Here is a 22,375-nt window from a genome sequence, read left to right as displayed (position 1 = left end):
ACAAATATATATATATATATATCTATTTACGCCCTATATAGCGCTATAAAGCCACGCGCAAGATATGCAAATAGACGGGACAATATGAGCCACAATGAAATCTTGTTACTTTTTACTTTTCAAATGCAAAGAAGACTCACAAAATGTTCTGTTCTCGCCGTTTGTTGATTTAGGCAAATTCGTATTTAAGCCAGAGTCAAGCAAACTTTGGGGACCCGCGGATGTGGCTCCAGATTCGGTTGGGGGATATGGTGGATGCGGCTGCGGATGTGGACGTGGATGCGGGCAACCCCTTTTTGGCGACCAAACAATTTACCCAGAATTTGCGCGTCCGTCTTGGGATAGTCGCGAAAAGAAAAACACAGGAGCAGCCATCACAGAATATACAGGCAGACCTCCTTAACTTGACCAACGTCCTTAGACATTAAATTCATTCTATTGAATGGTTTTATAATCACAACTTGCCTACAAATGGTAATGATACATTTTGTAAGGGGTAATACATAAAAATTGACAAAAAATCTAAAGAAATAGGATTAATCATTTTGAATACAGTTAGATTGGGAATTATTATCATAACTTGGCTAAAAATGATCATAAAAATGAAAGAATAACTGTTTTAAGCAGCTAATTACAAATGCTAACTAACCATATCTCTGTTTTGACGGATTTAAAAAAATAAATTTTTTGGTCAATTTTGGCATTTTCGGTAAGGGGTAACATCATCAAAATTAGCAAAAAATGGTCAAAAAATAGAATTTCCATTTTTGAACACAGTTTGATTGGAAATTTAATTACGAGCTCAACGAAGTATTTCATTCCATATTTAGGCTATTATTTTTAAAGTTGTGGCAAAAAAACGGATTATTTGATGACCGAAATTCGGAAAAACGGCTTTTGCTAAAAACTTGATATTTACAAACGGAATTTTCGTCATAACTTTGCTTAAAATTGTCATACAGATGAAATAATAACTGTTTTGAGCAGCTAATTACCAGCGCTAACGACCCCTATCACTTTTTGAAGAATTTAGGAAAATTAATTTTTGGGTCAATTTTCGCATTTTTTGTAAGGGGTAACATCATCAAAATTTGCAAAAAATGGCGAAAAAATAAAGTGCCCCATTTTAAATGCCAATCGATTGGAAATGAAATAACAAGCTCAGCAAGGTATGACATTCCACATTAAACCGAATTTTTTGCATTTTTCTCATACAGAAACTGTTTTGCCTAATGGTTTAATAGGAATTCATCAAGTCTACAATCCGTTTTGGCGAAGTCGACCTGTACCGGTGGGCAGAAGGCTGCAGAAAGAGCAGGAGATACGGCGGGAAGTTGAGACAAAAGGCGCTTCATCAGCAACAACAATGACAGCTAACAAACAACCGTTAAGTGCCGCAACAAATCGCCAAAAATTGAAAACTGTGGGAATACTGCTGCACGTCAGGGACGCCGCAAAAGCCACGCCAAGCTCACACATAGCTACAAATCTCGTTTGCCCATGGTGGGTCGCGTACACAGAGAGAAAACGTGGGGTAACCAAAAATTAGGAGTATTAAAATGGCAGATTCGGTCACTTTTAACTGCAAGTTCCATATCATATATTATATGTATATTTGATGTTATTTAATATTGCTTAATATTTGATTAGTAAATATAGCTTTGCCAAGTCCGCTCTACATTTTTTTTCTCTCTGTAGCAGAGGGAACCGGAGTACCGCGGAGGCGAGCGAAAATAAAAGACAATAAAAACAAATAAAAAGTATTTTGAAATGCCATTTGAATTAAACTTGAAACCGAGAACCAACCGAAGGCAACTGAAACAGTGGCAAAAATAAAGCGCATAAAATGAATGAAACAAAAAGCGGCGCCAAAGCAAACAAGGAAGTGATGACTGTACGGGTAAGCCCCGCGAAGTCGGTTTAAGCGATTGTTATGCTTCTTATGCGCTCAAGTTCTTTATGGACCACGGTTTCCTGTTTTTATTCCCGAACAGCCGTGCTTAAAGGAATTTGGCCGTAAAGTATGCCAAAATACGGTCGGACTCTCCTAATTTCAAGCAAATAAATTTCATGCCATTTATGTGGCTTATAGCTTAATATTTTGAAATTTATGTGTGGAACTTATGGCTTTATTCTTAGAAAACTAGAGCGCCAACTTTATCAGTCTTACCAGTTTGGATCGAAATTATTCACACATTGCGGACATTTTCCATACATATATTTACATTCGTGCACAAAAAAATTGGAGCATTTACTACTTTCTTCAGTTAAATAAGATTTGTGTAATTTGAAAACCATAATTTTCAAACTAATTTTCCTAGTGAGTTACCTAGTGATTTTGCATCTGTAAGTCACACATTCCACGTTTGGTTTCTGAATATTCACGGATTATTTTCGTCTACTATTTTTTAGCATTTTGAAAGCAATTAACACGCGGTATTGCATCGCGCCTCACAATTGGCGGCGTCCTCAGGAACTCCACTGCAATAATATGTGCACATATGTATTTAAAAACATACTTCATCTATATAAGGACTGAGGAAAATTCGTTACCTGGACGTGGCTGATAGCCCTCGGAATCGGCTCTGTAGCATCGAAGCTCGTATCTCAGGCCCTGGGAATCGTGACGGGGCTGGACATAGAAGCCCTCGACCACCCGACTATGCTGCTCCTCCGAAAAGTAGCCCTTCTCCCAGCGACGAACGCCATGGGGAATGGAGTAGCTGGCCAAATAATAATATTAATTAAATATATATATTAACTAACAAATCCTAAAAATATAGTTATTAAGATAAACGTTCTGAATTTCTAGTTAAGCAAATGATTATGCCTTTACACTTTTACTTCTCTTGTTGTAAGTCCTACTAGAATATTCTCTACATTTTCCCCACTTTTCTGGCCAAAGATGAGAGGAAGGCTTAGTTCACAGCCAAATCTTTAGTTTCCAATTCAAACTAACTGCTTCAAGCCTTTTTAATAGTCATGGTAACGGCTTTTCGGCCAGCAAACTCACCCAAAGATATAGCTTCCGTCTTCGTTGAGTTCATAGAAATTATCGCGCCAGGCATTATAGTCCTCGAGCTCCTCGCCCACCTGACCACCAGCCAGCTCCTCCAAGACGCCTCCTGGTTGCGGTAGAGCTGGAGGCAGTGGCTGAGTTTGGGGAGTGGCCTCCTCCTGCTCCTCTTCCTCCTCCTCCTCCTCTGCCTCTTCCTCCTCGCCGTCCTGGTCCGGTGACTCCTCTTCCTGGCCCTGATCCGGATCGTTGGCGAACTGGGAACGGGCAGCCGCCCCCGAGCTGGGTGATGCAATGGCCGGCTGGCGCCTGCTGAATGGCGTGGTGGCCAAGGGGGCAAAGGCGGTGGCCAGCTGGTCGCCCAGAAGCTGCTTCAGTTGCTCCCGCATCTCCTCGCTGGTCTCCTGGCTCTCGCTGCTCCCGCTGCTCGACGTCGATGCCGATCTGGTGTCGAATCTCTCGAAGCTCTCGCCCCCAAAGTTGGGCACCTGCAGATTCCGCGGCGGAACGCGAACCGGCGTCCTTTGGCCAGAGGTCAAGAGCAGGGCGCAGAGCAGCAGGTGCAGCTGCAGCAGGTGATATTGACTCGATGCCATCTTGGGCGCTGACTACCGGCCCCTCCGACGCGATTCACTTTTATATGGGGCTCCAGTCCGACTCCGATGAGCTGGCAACTCACATGGCGAACCACAAATCAGCCGCAGCATCGACCGAGTGCATAAATCTATGGAAAACAATAGCGAAGCGCGCGACAATTTGCATTTCGCACTGCGAGCTCCAGATTCAGATACACGCCCGATTATTCGCCAGATACAAGATACTAGCCCCTTAGAACGTTAGTGACTTGTAAATGCTGCAGTTCTCCCAAAATTAAAATCATAAATGACCAGTCATCGTACAGAGGTGAAGTAAATCAAAGTAAAACAAAAAATAATAGTAAAATTTGGGAAAATAAATAATATTTATCGCTTTCTGCCTATTAAATACTATTTGTTAATGAATCATTTCTTTTGAGTGGTATTTCTATCATACGAAAATGTTTAAAAAATCTGTAAAGCAACGCTTTTACTTACCAACATTTCAAAGAGCCCATCACAACCTGTTCATTCGCGATACCCCGTACTCTATTCATTTCAGCCATGATTGTGGATTGTGATACCTCCGGGCGGTGCGGTCCAGCTGAATGTGAATACGCATTAGGTGCTTCCCTCTAATTGGGCCATCCGATTGCCTCCGGTTCCGTGTTTACCCACAGATCCACACTGAAGTGTCATCTACTTTCGGGCCGGCTCTGCCGGCTAATGGCATATTTTCGGGCTGAGATTGGAGCGATTGAAGCGGGGCCACCCGGGAATTAAGACAACAACGGCGTTCACATTTCCACAAAATTAATTTTTATTCGATCGCTTTGGGCTTATTTTACACACATTCAGATACTCACAAATCCTCACACACTAACCTTCAGTACAAAACCCTAAGGATTCCTTAAGGAATCCCTAGATAGTCCCCAGAAATCCTCGAGGAAATTTCTCGGGATTTCATTCTTTGGCGAAATTTTGGTACTGAAGGGTATATTCTACGCTCTTATCTCTTTCGCCATATCCATTTAAGCCATGCATTTTGAAGCATTTTTTCAAGTATTTATTTGGATGCTCGTATGTGTATACATTTTTTGTCGCTCGACAATTTACAATTACAATTACAATGCTTGCAGTCATTTTGAAAAAAAGACAAGGTTTTAAATATTCTTTTTTGCTGGGTTTTTTCTGTTGTTCATTTGATACTTTCAGTATTTATGTATATGTTTTTATAAAAAAAAATATTATACATTTAACTTAATCCTAGGCATAGCTGACTTATAGTACACATTGTTATCGATTTACTTTTTTTAGCTTTAGTTTTTATACTTTAGTATAGTTTCTTGATGCTGGTTTCGGTTTTTTTTTAGTAAAATCGCTAAATTTCATCTTAAATTTTAGCTAGAAAAAGTTCACTATGGTTTTCGGGGTTACAACAAATTAATAAAAAATTCATTTAACAATTATAAGTGGGATTTTGCTTAAGCCTAAAAAAACGTAAATTTTCTCTTTAGTTTTATGTACAAACAGATCTTTGCCTTTAAATACGTATTTTCTAAAATGATGTGTTTAGGGAAAGTGTTAATTTTTCTAAGTTGGAACCTTTGGTCCTAAATTAGTTTATGTTTTAGAAAAGCTAACAAAATATAACAGTGAATATTTTCTAAAAAATAAATGTACAATTTGCAAGTATATTCATTACTTTTTTTCAGAGCATTTTTAATTCGTTTTGCGTGTCTTAAAAATAAATTTTGTGTTGAAAAATGTGTTGGATTTTGTAGAAAGTTTAAACAAATGTTAGCAGTGTAAAATTGTTTCACAAAAAATACACAATTGGCAACATTTTCTTTGCTGACTTTTCGTGTTTGGTACATTTGCATAAACCTGATGCTGAAAGCTTTATCCTTGGCTGATTTGAGAGACAAGATGATAAGGGTCAAGATGCTTAAAATACATATGATAGTATGCTTAATAGAAGTGTGAAACAAATTTACCGGTGAGGTACCGAAAAGTATAAGTACAAACTTTCATCGGGAAAGAAAAATTACAATTGGCTGAATTCGTTTTGACAGAATTTAGAGCTTAAGAATTTTCCATGACTGATTTGAGAGCTCAAGTTGATGAGGGTCCGAGTCAAGTCAAAGGAACTCTTGTCAAGTCAGCTCGACCTTTAATCACTCTAATGATTTGAGCTTTCCCTAGAGCAATATAAAAATCGTGCAGCACTGCACCATCATCATCATCACCACCATTATCATTATCAGACATCGGTCTTGTAATTTTCCCCCGTTTTCCCACGTGGCTGTCGCTGCTCTTTAAATTCAATCAATCAAATGGATTTGCCACACCCTCGCTTCCTCATTGTCATTGTCATCTTTATTTTTTCAGAAGCCATTCCACCACTTTTTTGGCCAGCTGCGACAATATTTACACCATCGGAACCACTCAGACCACTCAAATTGTCGGTCGGGATGATCCTGGCCAACTGAAAACCAGAAATCCGAATACCCAAAACCGAAAACCGAAAACCCAAAAGCAACCGCATTACGGTGACCACGCTAATTGCGGACCAACGGATTCCAGATTGTGAGTGGGGAAACTTTTAGCAGGTGCGGAGATATCTGTGGCCACAGCTAATTTATCTAATTGAAAGGGATTTAGATGGCAGATGAACTAAAAAGATTACCCAGGTCCTTCGTTAACCCATTGAGTGCTGCACGAATGTCAACATTAGTTAGCGAAATACCTCGCTTTCCACTTTAAGGCCTTTGAGCATTCAACTTATGTTTTAAATATATTTGAATAAAATTTAAGATAGATTTTACTACACTTTACATCATAAAATTCAAGCTAAATGATTTCAATATGTTTTGTGCTATTTTACAAAGAACTTATAAAGAGAAACACACATGAAGAGCACTAAAAAATTTCCCAAATATTTTTTGCTGCCAAGGACACAACAAAATCCTGCACGTTTGCTGGCTAAATTTTCGGTCATTATTAATTAACGGGTTCGAATGGAGGACCTGGTGTGGTTTTTTAATAGAGGAGAGAATGAATTTCATAAAACTAGCGCAGTGGAACACTCCGATTTCAATTAAAAAAAACATTTTCGCGCAAATAGTTTGTTGGAAGTTGCAGGGGCGGAACGAGAGCCAGAACCCGTGGCAGAACCAGCAGAACCAGAGCCCCAAAACCCCAAACCCCTGCCCCAAATGTCGCAGGACCCAAGACCGAAATGGAGCCACGAGCACGTGCCCGTGATGGATGGACTCTGGTCGCGACATAGTCGTGAAATGGACCACGTCCGCAATGCATGTAAATGAAGAAGTTCCTGTCGAGCATTTTTCCAGGCTGCAAACCGGTTTTGGGGGAAAAGTGAAAATGTGGAAAGGTGTATGTTTGCTAGAATGCTAGAATGGAGTCCGATAACAATGTTCTGGAACATGTTGCTCATACGCCACGTTGTCAGCGGTCTGCTTAGTGTCTGTCCGGCCCACTTTCATTCCCACTACCACTCCCACTACCACGTATTTGTATCTGCATTCGCATCCGCATCCGGATCCGCATCCCCATCCGTATCTGTGTCCTGCGTTCGCATTGTTTTCTAGCTGAAAATGCCGCTGTCGCAGCCGTAGAATGTCCGGCAAATGTCGCCAGCAATTGCGGTCCGCCGGCTACAACAACTGGAACAGCTCTCTCTCTCTCTCGAAGGCTTCCCCTGCCCAGGACCCTTCGCTCCTCATATTACCCAGATGGCTATTGCAAAGGGGCTGGCCGAGGCCAACGGACCGACACACATCTTCCATTTGTCTCGCCCAGTCAGCTCCAGTTGCTGTCCAGCTATTAGTGGGCTTATGTCGTCTTAAAGGCCCTTCAATTGGCTGTTACACCATTTATTTTCGGGCGTTGCACATCCTGCACTTGGTGTGGAAAGTTCGAATGAAAATGTACACAAGTCGAACCGAAAGGAATTGGAGATGCAATCGTCCTGCATTCTGTATTCATATACATACAGTTGCGGCGAATATATGTTTGGATATTTAACAAAGGTAACAATTGAAATAAATATGTACAATTAGGTGTTCTTCAAGGAGCTTATGAGCTGAATTTGACCCATTAAATATTAAAAAACATAGCTAAATTAAACGCAACTGTATATACATTCTGCGCTCATAAGCAAGTTCCCAAATACTATATAGTGTGAGTTTAAAAACTTTTTAAAAACAATAGTTACTGATAAAGTTTCGAAGTCTTCATTACGAAAAACTTGTGACTGCAGCAGTTTAAAAAAGAACGCGTTCACCTTGCTTTAAGAACCAAACGAGTGCAACGGAATGCGAACCGGATGCGGATGTGTGGGCGGTGGTGTGTGGTTGTGGGTGTGGGCGTGGGCGTGGGTGGGCGAAGCGAAAAAACACCAGCAGCACCACCGCCCCCTTGTCTGATTGCAACGCGCCTCCTCGGTGTCCTTGTTGTGTCATCAGCGACGCTGCGGCTGCGGTTAATATGTTGGCCGATGTCCAGTTGCTGCAACGCATCCTCCTTGCGCCGATGTTGCTGCTGCTCCTCCTGCTGCTGCAGCTCCTCCTGCTCTCTACCGTCGTTGTTGTTGCTGATTGGCGGGCCATCCTTAAATGTCAATGGGACGTCATGATAATCACGTCTGGCGCTGAATTCCGTATGTCGATAAACACTTTGGACTCCTCGTTCTTCTGCTGATGTTGCTGCTGCTGCTTGTTGCCGCCGGGCAGGATCGTAGTCTGCCCCATGGCTGTTCCATGCCCCTTCATCGCGGGCAAACGTGCAGCAATACTCGGCGGATGCGGATGTGCATGGTGCATGCGCTGCTGCTGTTGCTGTTGCTGCTGCTGTGCATGTTGCTGCTGCTGCTGCTGCTGATGCTGGTGATGATGGTGACAGATCTCCTGCGGCTGCTTCGCCGTCGAGGTCACCAGCAGGCCGCCGTAGTGCGAGCGGCCGCTGTGTCGCTCCTCCATCTCCATGGACTCCTGGCGCGGCATCTGCGGATGTTGCTGCTGCTGGTGCATGCTGCGCCTTGTCAGCGTTGCCACCGCCGGCGATCCCGATGGCTCATAGCCGAAGGTGGAAAAGAAGCGCGGTGGCGGGGGCGGCATCATCATGGCCCCGCCCCCAGCGCCACCACCAACGCCCAGCGATGAGGAGCTGGACTTTTGTCTCATTAGCGTGGCAACACCGCCGCCGGGAGCGACGGCGATACCGATGCCAACAGCAACACCAACACCAGGACCCGCTGACGGTCCAATTCCGGGACTGTTGACAAACAGCGATTCCCTGAGGTGGGCGCCAATGGAGCGGAGGAGCGAGCGGAGATTGGTGAGAGAAGAGAAGAGAAAGTGGGTAGAAAGCAAAGTGAAAGGTTTTAATATTTGTCAGTCACACACGACGGCAATTGGTTGCGAGGACACTGCAAGAAATCAGGGCTTAGTTACACAGTTCAAATAGTTCTAACGTGATCCTATCTTAAGAAATTAGAGCAATAAGTACCTGCAACAGTTTGCAAACCTATCTATCTTCTTTACGAACTAATTACTGGTGTTTTTGTTATTTTTTTTTAGTGTGATTTAGATGAACGATGCGGACAAGAGGCACTGGTTAGCACAAAGGTGATTGTGTAGCCGCGGGACAGGGATTGTGGGACAACGGTGAGCGCCAATCAGGTGAATTGAATCCGTCAGATGGCTATCACGGCCATATGGTCTAAAAGGGGTATCCCGTTGACACTTCTAACACTTCGGCAGTGCTGACCAGTGACCGTCCGTATTAACCAAAATTTAATATCATTTTAAATGTTAAAAAAATATAATTTAGTTGAAAATATGTCAGTATTGTTATGAAAACTAACAGAATATCGAAAGAAGTGAAAAAATCAAGCTACTCAATCAAAAACAACTCACATAAACATCAACTTTTATTATTTACATACTCATTTACATTGCTTGTGTCTTAATCTATATAGTAGTAGGAAAAGAAAACCATACAGAAATTACATAAATTAAAGGCATTGGCGAATTAAAAAACAAGTTAGATTCAAAACGTAAAGCAATCGTTTAAATTCATTGTTCTGGGATGTCCTTGTATCTTAATAAAAATCCCTCTAATCCGAGGCATTTAAATCTGTGTGCGCTCATGTGTACACTGTCAACCAGTGATAAATGCCAACCCACTAATAAATCACCCCGAACAACCTGTAGCAGTTTGGCTGTGACAGTGACTTGTTCCCATCACTATTTGGTGGCATGAATCATCTTCATCTGGGCACGTCGGCATTGTGTCACTGCATTCCGCCTGTCGGCCCGACACTGCCATTGCCTATGTATGTATGTATGTCTGTCTGCCTTCCCGCCTGCCTGGCTGTCAACCCATCCCACCAAGCACACCCACCACCCATCACCCTACTGACATCGTGGCATCCTGCTATTCCTCCATCCTGCTAACCCACATTCCCGAATCCTACAACTCCAACAGTGCAGGACCTGTCGCTATATCCAATAAAGACGCATGCAAATACAAATATTTGCATCGATTTGTGCTGTTCGAGCAACGCACATGTATACCATATATGTATGTATATGTATAGACCCCCGCCCGGGTTGTAACTTCCTGAATTCCAGGACTTAAGCCCGGCTCCACATTGCCATTGTTTTTAGTGTTTGCCCGCCGTTGACTTTGCAATTTTCTGGCATCTATTTGACTGCATACACAGGGTCGATTGGGATGGGAACTGTTGCTGGTGCTGGGAACTGGGAATGGGTCTGGGACTCACCTCGTCTGACAGCCCATGTCGCAGGCATTGGAGGGCACCGCCGACATGGCCGCCTTTGTCATCATCTCATGTGTGGCCGTGGTCGTCGATGAGGATTCGCCATCATCCTCGCCAACGCCGCAGAGACTTGTTTGCGTCATATCGGCATGGCGGCGCAGGATGCTATGCTCCTTCTCCTTGAAGTCCGCCTTGCTGGACTGCGTCGATAGTGGAACTGCCTCGCGATAGTATCGATTGGACACATCATCCAGGATCTGCAGCGATGTTTGCGAGTGCTTTTGCCTGCACACGGGTGGAAAATAATAATTAAATTGAGGGATTTTCAGCCGTGGTGCAAGGAAAACATAAGAAATTTTACAGGCATTGTTTCACATAATAAAATAATTAATCTATATTAGGTTATTTACGCCAAGTAAATATCTAATTAGTTCTAGCGGACCATAATGGGTATCAGTTTAATATCAGTCGACATGACTGCACACTGCACAATGCACACTGCGTATACGTAATGCGATTAAGTCTATTCAAGATTTTGTCATTTTGAATGATAATCCAGATGAATGGGGAAGACTCACCTGGATATGTTCTCCCGCGAGCGTCCCTTGGAGTTGCGGCCCATCTCGTCCAGCTTGCTTTCCTTCGACTCTCGGATGTGCTCCTGCGGGGATTCCATTGGATGAAGGCGAAGAGAGAGAGGTAGAGAGAGAGACAGAGGGAGAGAGAGAGGGAAGAGACCGATGTAATAAGCATAACAATAAATATTTTCAATTAATTTGGTAAGGAAGGGAGGCGGGCAGGCGACCGAGCGGACTTAAGCTCGATTCTCGCATGGAGAGTGTCTGTAATATAATATCCTTAAAGCCCACTGCACTGTGGATTATGGGAATGGGCTGGAAAGGGGGCGTGGCAGAGTAATTAAGCCAGCTGCCACCTGATGCCGCCTCCCTTTGTTATCCACCTTCTCCCTTTCTCACTCTCTCTCTCTCTTTCTCTTTTACTTATGCATTCATTAATACTTCGATTTTGGAAATGTGTATGTGTGTCGCAGAAGGGGGAAAACGGGAAGGGGGAAGAAGGTCAGGAGAGTTAAATCCTGCCGGGGAAGAGACACTTGATGGCCTGCATAAAGGGAAGCGTTAATACGTAAATACAGAATAATGAAGGACGAACTGCATCCGCCAGGCAGCAGGCAACCCAGCGAACAGCCATTGGAAATCTCGATGGCCACCAACCACCCAACTGAAACCACCTCAAATTGCATTCATAATGAAATGCAAGGCAAACATTGCGTGCACCTTTCAGTCTCCCCTGCCAATTATTTCTTTTTATTGTACAATATTCCCTCATTCAAATGGAATATAATGGAAAAAGGAGGGAAAATTCGATGCAAATCGCTAAGGAAATTCAAGCCAAATAAATCAGGAGAGTATCTTTATCTCCGTTCTGGTTTCATTTCGGCTGACCAAATGCCAACAAGTAATTGGTTTCCAGAGTTAACAGTCAAATGATCTCACGGTACACAATTCGTTTTATTAGATATTTATTTTTCATTTATATATATATATATATAGTTATATACTCGTATATAGCCCTTGTGCGGTATTAGTTTTGGCAGCCATTCGTTTAGCCAACAGTTAACTATTTACTTAGCTTTGCATTGCACGATTGTCCGTCCAATGAGAACATTAAATTATTACAATTTCAATAGCTACTTAGGGTTAAGAAACGTGGATCAAAGGGCTCTGTAAAATTATTCAATTGCGCCAAGACCCAATGCATTATTCGTTTTATTTGTATTTGATTCACCTTGGTTGCCATCATTTTTGCGCATAATACTTTCTATAAACTGTAAGCCTTTTAATGAGGTTATATCCATAATACTGTTAACTATGTTCGCCCAATGTCGCATTGAGTATTCCTACCTAAAAGGGGGGCATATCTAGGATATAGCCCGCCACACAATTAGCAGCTTAACTAATGAGGGGGAAATGACGCCGAATTGCAAATCCCCCCAAGGACCAGGATTTGATTTTGTTCAGATTTCTGGTTTGCGGTGAACTCAGCACGAACTACGTGGACAAAGCGAAGGTCGGGTCACAATGGCAAATGGGTTCGATATCGCATTTCTCCTCCTTTTTTTTGCGCAATTTCGGCCAGCCTGATTTTAATGATGTCGTTGCAGATTTGCATGCAGCAGCAGCAGGTGGTCACTGAACCACCATCACCACCGCAGAACGTGAGCGAATGAATTTCGAATGAGTTTCTTTTCTAGATGATTTTGTGCAGGAACTTGAGGGGATGTACGCCGGACTTGGGCTTGCTCAGTGTTGGTGGCGGTGGCGGTGTTAGAACCATGTCCAACTCCATGGAGGTTGAGGAGCTAGTAGCCGCCTCTCCGCCACTGGAACCGCTGCTGCACTGCATCGAACTGCTGCACGAGTGACTGGAGTTGCTGGGCAGACACTGGCCGGTGACCAGTACAAACTCATCATCGTCCTCGGGCAGTGTGAGGCCGCTGTCGCTGTCACAACTGAAACCAATGCCATCGTCGTACTCCTGATCCTCCACCTGATGTTCCTCCTCCAGCTCCTCCTCATCGCCTTCCTCCATTTGCTCGCCATCGTCCACATCCAACTCGAAATCACAGTCACACGTCTGCTTCGGCGAGTCCATCTGCGAATCAAAGTCGGAATCGCCGCCAACTGCGGCCTGCTCATCTCGGGTCTCATGCCCCAAGTTGGGCGCCATTTGCCCGTCCGATGAGTAGGAGAAATCGCACATGAAATCATTCTGTAATCCCACGAAAATCGCGCTCTTGGGCGCTTCCAGTATAAAGGAATCAATGTGATAGATTCCGTCACTCAACGCGGGCACGTCCTGTGGATGAAGCACAAACAGAAAGAGAAGACAGGCAGAAGAGAGAGAGAAAGGGAGAGATAAAGATAGAGTAGAGAGAGAAAGAAAGAGGGAGAAATAGATAGAGAGAGAGAGAAGTTGATTTAAAGACAGAGAAAGAGTGTGAGCTTTTCACATCACCGATTTAACCAAGAGAAGATTGAGAGGAGACAACTCTAGAGCGAGACAACTCTACTGATGCATGTGGCAATGGGTGTGTGAGCGAGCGAGAGCGAGATAGATAGGAGGGTGTGCGTCACTTGCTACATGCATTATGATGGCAACTCTGGCTACTTAATAAGCATAATCACGACAATCAAATGATAATATGCATTTCATCAAATGCCATTCAGATTTTGGAACGTATAAAATGTTTTCTTAAGGACCAAGTTAACAATTAAATAATCTTAAATGTAATAGTTTTATAATTTGTAGTTGCAAGAGCTAATCCACTGGATGTGTTGACGATAACAAACATTAACACTTGGGAAAGCAAACAGTAAACTTCAGTACTTGTCGAATTGTCGGGCTTCGCTTTGAATTTTAGGAATTTCAAACAGGTTAACAGATAATTTCAAAAGATTTGCAACAGCTTCTGAATTCACAGAAGCCATTAAGTTCGTAAATCGTTTGCTAGAAAAATGGTAATTTTTTAACTTCAATTCGTATACCAAAAACAACAATAAAGGCATAAAGACTCAATACCAATGTAATTTTCTCAATAAAGATTACGAATGACGTATATAAAAGTGCACAAATCTCAGTTATCCGTTGAGTAATTCCCTGTATAAATCGCATTGAAAACTATCAAAAATATAAATGCAATTCTGATCATTTTTTAATACCAAAATGGTAGCCAAGGCAATCGGCTCAGCACAAAAGTATATTTGCAATATGCACACAATAAGTCCCCGAGGAGTCCCAGCAACTAATCTGATTTAGCCGAGGGGAGCAGCCCCATGCCAAGTGCCTGACTATATGTACATATATACGCCCGATTCCCACCCGGCTTGTCTTCGATTCGATTGCTGGCAGCTGAGGGGGGGCTGGTGCAACAAAAGTCAACGATAATTTAATCATGTCTCTCACTGGATTTCCTGGTAACCAAGACAAAGACCGAATGGACACAAAGCCTGAAGGCTAAGCCGGTGCGAGAACTCAATCCGGTGGATGGAAGTGGGTAGTAGGAATAGTTTATTCCATTTGGATTGTATTGTCAACGATTTGCCACTTGCAGCAGCTCGGCCAATTTGTGGCTTGGCACTGCGCACTTGGCGTATGAGTGATATGCAAATGAATATCCACTTCAGTGGAAATAAAACTCAATTTGCGAGAGTTTGTGCCATAATTAATAGATATCATTGCACCAGATTGCAGCTGTCCTGTCATTAAACACACATAGACAGCGGGCGGGAAAGAGACGCAGACAGTTGTGGCAAAAGAGACGGGAAGAGATGTATCGAAAGAGATGGAAGAGGAGATGGGGCCACAAAGACGTGACAAGTCGTGCCTTCTGGGCCTGCTGATGACGGCCATCAAGTGAGTTTGTCTGGCTCTGATTCTGTCTGCTTTTGTTTGGCCTTGTTCTTTTCCCATGACCCCAGTCCATTTTCCGCCTCCCGTTTTCCAAGTCCACTTTTCCGGCCTTCAAGTTTGCGGCCTACAGCTAAATTACTTTGGTCAGTCCATCCCTGCCCTTTGTGGCTGCATTTTTTCACCACTCTCTGGAACACTTTCAAAGTTTGGAGAAAAGCATTTAAGACTCATTAAATCATTCTGCGACTCAACAAATTAGAACTTTATTTTCCAGACCTCCCATTAAACAAATTCGAGAAACTGTGTGTAATTAGCTATGCAAAAATAAGGACTATAATAAAATAATTATATGGAACTAGTTAATTATTTTGCCCATAAATTGTGAGATTTGATAGAAAGCATGATCGTAGTTCAAGGCTTTAATGAACGGACTTATAAGCTGTGAAACTGGATGACTGCAAGGGTATTTGCAGCCTAGAGCATCGTCCTGGCCCATAAATCCAATTGTCTCCTGCCTTCTCAATTTTGCCCCCCAAACACGTAGAGTCCAGTATTTGATTAGTGGTTTTCTTAAGAGGAAACTGTGCCAGAAGTGATTTCTACTAGGAAACTGGGCTTATGATACATAATCAAACCGCAGGGCAGATTTCCATTTCGCTCGATTCTGCGGTCACAAGCTGTCCATATTCATACGTTTTGGATTGGGTTGAGTTTGGTTTGGTTTGATTTAGTCTAGTTGAGCTTAGTTAATTTCTTTGCGATAAATTCCTGGTTGTTTGCTGATTTGGTTTTAATGCCAAATGCTTTGTGCCAATTAGGGGGCAAATCAATCGAGTTCGCATTCGTTTGTCTTGGCCGCACTTTAATTGGCCGAACTAATTGCGTAACTATGAATTTCCAGTTGAATCGTTATGGTCGTGCGTAATAGCATTGCCCAAATATTGGCTTCGTTATTTAATAAAAATCTGCGGAATATTTTTACCAAATGTTGTTTGCCAACATATATGTGCGAGTATATATGTATGAATATATATGTTCAGATGTGTGAAAGTTTTTGGTTTGCGCTCTGATGACTCCTGCCTTTTTGGCAGGCCCCAAAAATCTGACGAGAGACAGACGAATGGAGTGGGCGCAAAGTTTGGCATTTGTTTAATTGGAATTTTTGGGGTTTCGAGGAGTGTTCACCTTTTGCGCTGGTTGCTCGAGGGCAATTGGGAAAATTTACTTCAAACAATTTGCCTCTAATCAGCACCCGCCCACAAAGATATAGATGTTGATGTAGATGAATGCGTAGATATGGGGTATGGTGTATATGTCTATTGACTTCCTGTGAACATCCTGTCCACATCCTGTCGACATCTCAAACCGGCGGCGAATCTGCATTTGATGCTCACAGCTTTCATTGTTTGATTGGCAACCATTTGTGAAATATTCTGCTCCGTTCGATTGCTTTTAATGGCCAAATCATATTTTATGATTATTGACAACCGTTGCCAGTATGCAAATGGGCAGCAAGGAAATGGAAATAAATTTCCCCGAAATTTGATTGCCGGCCCATAAAGCGTGACGAGCATCTTTATCGATATTTTCCGACACAAAAAACATAAAGCCTCGATTTTGAACTGCTGTATGCTGTATGTGTGTGCAGTCTCATTGGTGTCTTTTACTTGGAATTTGCACTTGTGATTTCGCCCAACTGGTGCTTAATTATGATTTTTCCAGCTTAATTGGAGTCTGCTTTACTTGCAGCGCAAACCGCAAATGGAATGGGGTGGCAAAAATCAATCCGATTGGAAAAAGGCTTCCTGGGCGGAGTTGTGCCTACCAAAAATGTTGCGGTTTGCCGGTTGATTGAGTGGCTGATTGAATGCCTGATTGACTCGCAGATCGATCGACTGAATGCCTGGCTGCCACCGAGACGTGCATCATTAAGTGCCATGCCACGCCACGCCACGCCCACGTGTTAAGGCCCCAAGGCGAAGGCATTTCATTTCGCATTAAGCCCCACGCTTTTCACTTAGCCCCATCTTGTCTGGCCCGGGAATTCAGCATCGCAACTCTCAACTCCTTGGCATTATTTTATGGCTCCGGTCTGAGTGTTTCTTCGGCGAATTGCATTTCAGCTTGATTTATTTCATTTCATTTCATTTCGCCAATGCAGCCAGTGTCCAGCGGCAGCGAAGGAGGCTAAGGAAAATTGATGGCAGCGAAAGAAATACGGTTAGCAACATAAGTTGGTTATTACTTGCTGCTTAAAGCCAGGACCATTGGCCAGGACTCCAAAACGCAGCCCACTGCTGCACTCAAAGAAAACTCCATGTGGCATCCTTGCCACATAATTAGCAGCGAAGTGTCAAAGAGAAATTGCAGCTATTTGTTCTGAAGAAAGTGTGGAAAATATTTCTTGAAGAAGGTGGTAAAGAATTGAAAAGGAAACTAGAGACACTTGAACTTTAAATCTAATTTATAAAAAAGGAAGAGTTTTCAAACGAGATTGGCAAAGTCGACCAGATGCTCCGCTTGCTAACCCAGATTTTTCTAAAGATTCTAAAGTACGCCTGAATAATTAAAAGATGCCTTTGAAACCGGGCAAAGCTTATAAATGGCCCTTCAGCGCGCAGGCTGCGGAAATGTACTCGACTTGGAAAAGTGTGCTCTTTTCACACCTACCCAGCGAAACGAGCTTCGATTTATTCTTCGAGTGTACTCCACTCGTCACTCCGTCCGGGAATCTATCTGTGCGCCAGTGTGTGCCGACTGGTGAGAATTCGCTTCAGTTTCGAATAAAATATTGCATTTCCCCAATGCATGACATGGCTTCAGCTTCAGCAGCAGCAGCAGCAGCATCAGCTTTAGCCTCGGATTCAACTCCACCAACTGGGTACTGAGCTCTGGTGCTGGTACTGGTGCTGGAACTGGTGCTGGAACTGGTGCTGCTTGTGTTTCTGGTCCAGGGCCTGTGTCCTGTTCCTACTCCAGCCATGGATCTCCCGGATCCTGGCAGGCTCTGCCTTAGACTTTAGCCCCCAGCTGAGGGCCAGATAAGCCAGGCCAAGTCCCCCTTAGTTTTCCGCCATTCCCGGGGCAAACTCAGCAGCCGCTCGCCCCGCTCCTCCTGGCATCACGCATGAGCTGCGACTGGCGGAAATGGCAGTTTTTCCATTACGACTGCCAGGCCACGCTCTTGGGGGCCTCTTCAACTGGCCGACACTTGGCGGACTCCTCCGGCATTGGGGCCTTTGGCCCGACTGCCTCGCCTGCCTTACTGCCCCCCTCTTCCGTCTCTGTCTGCGCTCGATTGCCCTGTCTCGCTCGCGTATTACTTAATTTTTATGAAATATGAAACACACAACAGCAGCACGACGGCAGCAACAATCTCATTTCGAGCAGCGACAGTTGCACTTGGAAACAATGAGAAGTGCCATCAAATTTAGCTAAAATGCATTCTCAACGGAGCTTAAAATAATAAAACAAGGCACTGGGGACTCGCTTGTGTGGTACCGAACATTGGCTACCCTATAAAAGCTATGGCACAAGCAAAAAAGAAATTCAAATTTTACAAAATTTCCTATTTAAAGATTACTTTTCACTAGCTATAAACCTTTTAAAGTGCTCAATATGATTTGAATTCCCACGTATTTTATAATGTTTTAATAATCTTATCTTAATCTTAATCTTAATCTTAATAATCTTATGGTCTGTTGTTATTTCGTATGAACAATTATTTGTATGGAATATGAAGTCAAGGAAATGAATATGCCACCGTTGGGTGATGCTGATTCCAGCATTTTAAGGATGCTCTGCGGTCGGAAAGAAGCCGCAATTGCCGTAAAAACTATGGATATGCATGTGCTGGCTGTCATTGCAATGCAGTTTATCTTGAGGTGGGAGCGCGAGTGGAAGGATATCAGGATATCACTACAATGATTCGCTTCGTTTGCCTTTCGCCATGCAATCGCTGGCCCAGCATCAGCATCAGCGAAAAACGGAGAACTCCAAGCTAGCGCACTTGCACTTTGGCCCAGTGGCAAACTTGCACTGGCAGAAAATACTAGTGCCTTCAAGAAGTATTGCTTTAAGTTACAACAGGACACTTAGAACGGGTAGATAGGTTCTTTTATGACCTTCATCTTTGAAATAATAAATATCTGCATTTATATAAAATAAATCATAAATACTTGCAAAATGTAAGCTGAATTTGTTCTAAGTGCGGGAGCAGGAGCACCCAAGTCGTTGCTATTGCTTAAATGGCAACACTAAAATGCCACTCAAGGCATTTGGCCCTGTATCTGTGTATGTATGGGTGCAGGACGAGTGTGCCAGAGTGTGTGTATGTGTGTGTGTGCGGTGGCAGGGTAAATATGCATTGCGGTTGTTACCAAATTGCATGCAGTTATGGCAAGCGCCTTGCGAAGGATGCGGCCAAAACGCAGACTTTCTTCGCGGGAAGGGAAAACTGGGAGCCAGGATACGAATGCATCTCCCCCCAGTCGCCTTTGGTTGCCATGGGCGGAGGGGAAGGAAAGACGGATGGGGGTCGGTGAAGGACTTCTGCGGTGCGAGGTGCGCTTGAGGATGAATTGCAGTGATGAGATTTTCACCGAGTTTTCGCTAAAATCCCATTGGGGAATCTCTGGCAAATTGCAGCTTAGCACATATATTACGAAAAATGGGAATAAGAAAAGTGTGGGCTCGTTATAAAAAGTACATTTAAAGCTAACAGTCCGTGTGGAAAAAATGTTAGATTTCCAGCTCATCACCTAATGTGTGGTTTTTGAAATAAAATATTTTATAAACACAATCAGGTAAAGGATTAGTTACATTGAAAAGTGTTTGTATTGCAAATGGAAATAGAGTAGCTCACAAAATGACGAAATGCAGATAATCATAAGGAATGACCCCATTACATTTGTCACTTTTAAGTGCTTGAAACGGAAATGAAGAAATATATAAAATGGCCTAATTTCCCCACTCGAAAGCTGTGCACTTAAATCACCTAAATTAGCCCTCGTAATTTCCCATTTGAATTCACCAAATCTGAGCACCTTTATCAACTCGTAGTGAGACATCTATTATGATGAATTATGGGCATCATCAGGGCGTCATCACCCTCGTTTTTATCGCAGTAGCGACCCTCGTCTGCTGGGGATCCTCCCGAAAAAAAGGATAAAAATAAAGGCCAAAGGAGTTGAGAGCGGGCAAAAGAAATTGCATCCTCTTCGCTGATTTCGAGTGTGCACGAGTGAGCGGAAATACTTTTTCTGCTTATCTACATGCTAAAATCTAAGTGGCAACAGAAAATGCTGCGAACACGAAAGAATGGAAGCGAGAGGAAAGTTGGCGGCGGAGGAGCTGGTGGAGGATGCCGTGGCCAAAAGCCAGGGAGCAGAACCTGTGGGGGCGCCAAAGGATTTAGCTGGAATATGGAAATAAGTTTTATTATATGTGCGAATGTTGCCATCGGTTTCCTTTCGGATACCCTCTATATGGACGCCATTTGGTGGCCAGAATGGGATATTAAAGTGCTGGCCATCTCGACATCGCCATCGCCATCGCCATCTTTGCCGCACCGAATGATTTTATCAAATCTGCTGACGCTGAATTGATTCGGTTCGATTCGATTTGATTTGATGTGCGCTTTGTGCAAATTTATGTTTGTCCGGGGTCTGGTGTTCAGTCTGTCCGGTTTTTCCTAGGTCTAGTGTCAGGGGTCTGGAGTCCGTGGTCTGGTGTCCAGGGTCAGGTTATCCATGGTATGTGCAAAATCAAAAAGAGAGAAAAAATATGAAAAGAATAAACGCCCAACCCATTTGCCATTGATTCAGTCGCCCATTTGCCTTTATTGATGGCATAATTTCCAACGCGACGAAAATCCTTTGAAGTAGGGTGAAGGTAGCGGCGGTTTGGGGGTTTCTGCCGCCCGCCGTCAGCCATCATCCAACACTCGAGGCCATAATCAGATTGAAGCCCTCCTGCATCTGCGAAGGCACAAGTGTCGCTCACTGTGGGCTGATCACACGAAATATCGAGCAGAAGTAATAGTAATCGACCAACAAGTTGGCAGTGAAGAAAAGTTGCGATATAATAATGATAAATGCCAAAAGTCTACACAATTATTCATGATAGAGTTAGTGGACATGTTAGTTAGTTACATGGAAATTGGTATTTGGCTTCGAAATTTCCCCAGTCACCTCTTAAAACTTCGAAATGGTAAAGTCAATTTGGGCTTGACCACCAGCTTTATGGCACTTTTGCTGGTCGCAACCACAAAGAATGCCTTGCAAATTGGGTTGCTATTATGAGGTGGATCCCGTGTCCTGGACCCATTGTTTCTCCGTTTCGCGGTTCTATATGCGCAGGTGCTGCAATGTGGTCCAGGATCCCCAGGGTTTCGAGGGGCATTGTGAAAAGTCAACGCACGACGGTGTTTTACAATTTAGCCAGGACATGACTGCATTGTCTTCCGCCGACAACATCAAAGGCATCTAAAATCCAGCTAAGCCCCAAAAACCAGGCACACTCCTATCGGCAACTAAGCGAAAAGAGCTCGTATGAGCAATATTGCTCATACGCCCTGTATGCAGCTCAGAAATTATGGGCACAACCCTTATATACAGCTTTTTGCTTTTTACGTTTTTATGCATTAATAAACATATTAGTTGTTATGCATTTTTGTATTATTTGAATTTAATGCTCCTGAATGAATTCCCCTCGTTAAGCTTTATTGCCATTGAATTGCATAAATCACAGAGCACTACAATGCAGTATGATCAACAATAAACGTTTAAAAAAGTGTCATTTAATTGTCGTGGACGTGGTGAAAGCCGGCGGTAATTGAATTAATTAAATAATCCACACCTTCTTCGCTTAAATTAAATTTGCAAAAATCAAGTTGATTTTTTTCACTGCGATGTTGCTGGCCTGTGAAAAGTTCGCGCACTAGTAATTATGACTATTAACGACACAAGTTACACTTGAGGGCTTTCAATCGACCGCTGATGTTAACCTAGTGGAAGGTTAATTCCTGATTATATTACGTAAAACCATATCGCCGCAAAGTTATTTGTTTTGTTTTGCAACGTGCTTTTTTTCATATCTCATAATTAAATTATTCATTGCGATTGGCTTTTTGCGGGGCATAAAGTTTACCGTGCTGTCGATATCAGTATCGGAAAGCAGCCATCCCCGGTTGTCAAGGGTCCACCACCGGTTGTCCTGGCAAAAGTCATCTCATCTCATTTCATCTCATTTCATTTCATTTCAGTTCGCTTCATTTCTGCTGCTATTTTCTATCTTCCCCGGGGGTCAAGCCCGCAATGGAGCTTCAATTTGACATCGCCTTCGGTTTGAGGCGTAGCGTATGCCATTCGATGGCGATTCGCTGGTAGCCCAGAGTTCTGGCCAAATTGAATGCCATCGAGAAGTCGGTCGTCCTAAAGTGCCGGCAAGTGGAACGGCCAAAAAGAAGTGCTACGCGTCTCCGATTCCCCGCCAGCGAGTTAATTAAGTGTGTTTGCGTGTCAGTCCGTGTGTTTTTGTGCG

At 43.3% G+C, this 22,375-nt stretch overlaps 3 protein-coding genes across 4 annotated transcripts in view; 1 reads left to right on the top strand and 2 right to left on the bottom strand.

The window, feature by feature from the left end:
• Positions 1-1,366: 1,366 nt before the first annotated feature.
• On the top strand, positions 1,367-2,004 carry LOC117147157. The gene is given in 3 exon segments (XM_033313940.1): positions 1,367-1,535; positions 1,538-1,571; positions 1,995-2,004. Coding segments are annotated over 3 exon segments (213 nt in total).
• A 397-nt stretch (positions 2,005-2,401) lies between these two features.
• LOC117147156 (histone-lysine N-methyltransferase SETD1A) lies at positions 2,402-3,612 on the bottom strand. The gene is made up of 3 exons (XM_033313939.1): positions 3,014-3,612; positions 2,554-2,723; positions 2,402-2,481 (listed from the first exon to the last, which is right to left on the bottom strand). The coding sequence occupies exons 1-3, from the start codon at positions 3,610-3,612 to the stop codon at positions 2,402-2,404; spliced, it is 849 nt and encodes a 282-aa protein (XP_033169830.1).
• Positions 3,613-4,411: 799 nt separating this feature from the next.
• The window catches only part of LOC117148103, a 78,297-nt gene continuing 60,333 nt past the window's right edge, over positions 4,412-22,375 (bottom strand). Inside the window, exons 11-13 of one of the 2 annotated variants that reach the window (XM_033315319.1) lie at positions 10,978-11,060; positions 10,403-10,684; positions 4,412-8,910 (exon numbers count right to left, since the gene is read on the bottom strand). In XM_033315319.1, coding sequence (XP_033171210.1) covers positions 8,235-8,910; positions 10,403-10,684; positions 10,978-11,060 — 1,041 coding nt within the window. In that variant the 3' untranslated portion in view covers positions 4,412-8,234. Of the gene's footprint in view, positions 8,911-10,402; positions 10,685-10,977; positions 11,061-12,550; positions 13,280-22,375 lie in introns of those variants that run through there. The other variant, XM_033315320.1, reaches the window with a different exon arrangement.

Source organism: Drosophila mauritiana, chromosome X (assembly GCF_004382145.1).
Source record: "Drosophila mauritiana strain mau12 chromosome X, ASM438214v1, whole genome shotgun sequence".
Lineage (NCBI taxonomy): Eukaryota > Metazoa > Arthropoda > Insecta > Diptera > Drosophilidae > Drosophila > Drosophila mauritiana.
This window is presented reverse-complemented; position numbering and strand designations above follow the sequence as displayed.

Coding starts and splice junctions, on each gene's coding strand:
- LOC117147156 (XM_033313939.1), bottom strand. CDS start 3,612: ATGGCATCGAGTCAATATCACCTGCTGCAGCTGCACCTGCTGCTCTGC. Junction 2,724..3,013: donor GACGGAAGCTATATCTTTGG/GTGAGTTTGCTG, acceptor TTATTTGGCCAG/CTACTCCATTCCCCATGGCG. Junction 2,482..2,553: donor GGGCTATCAGCCACGTCCAG/GTAACGAATTTT, acceptor ATATTATTGCAG/TGGAGTTCCTGAGGACGCCG.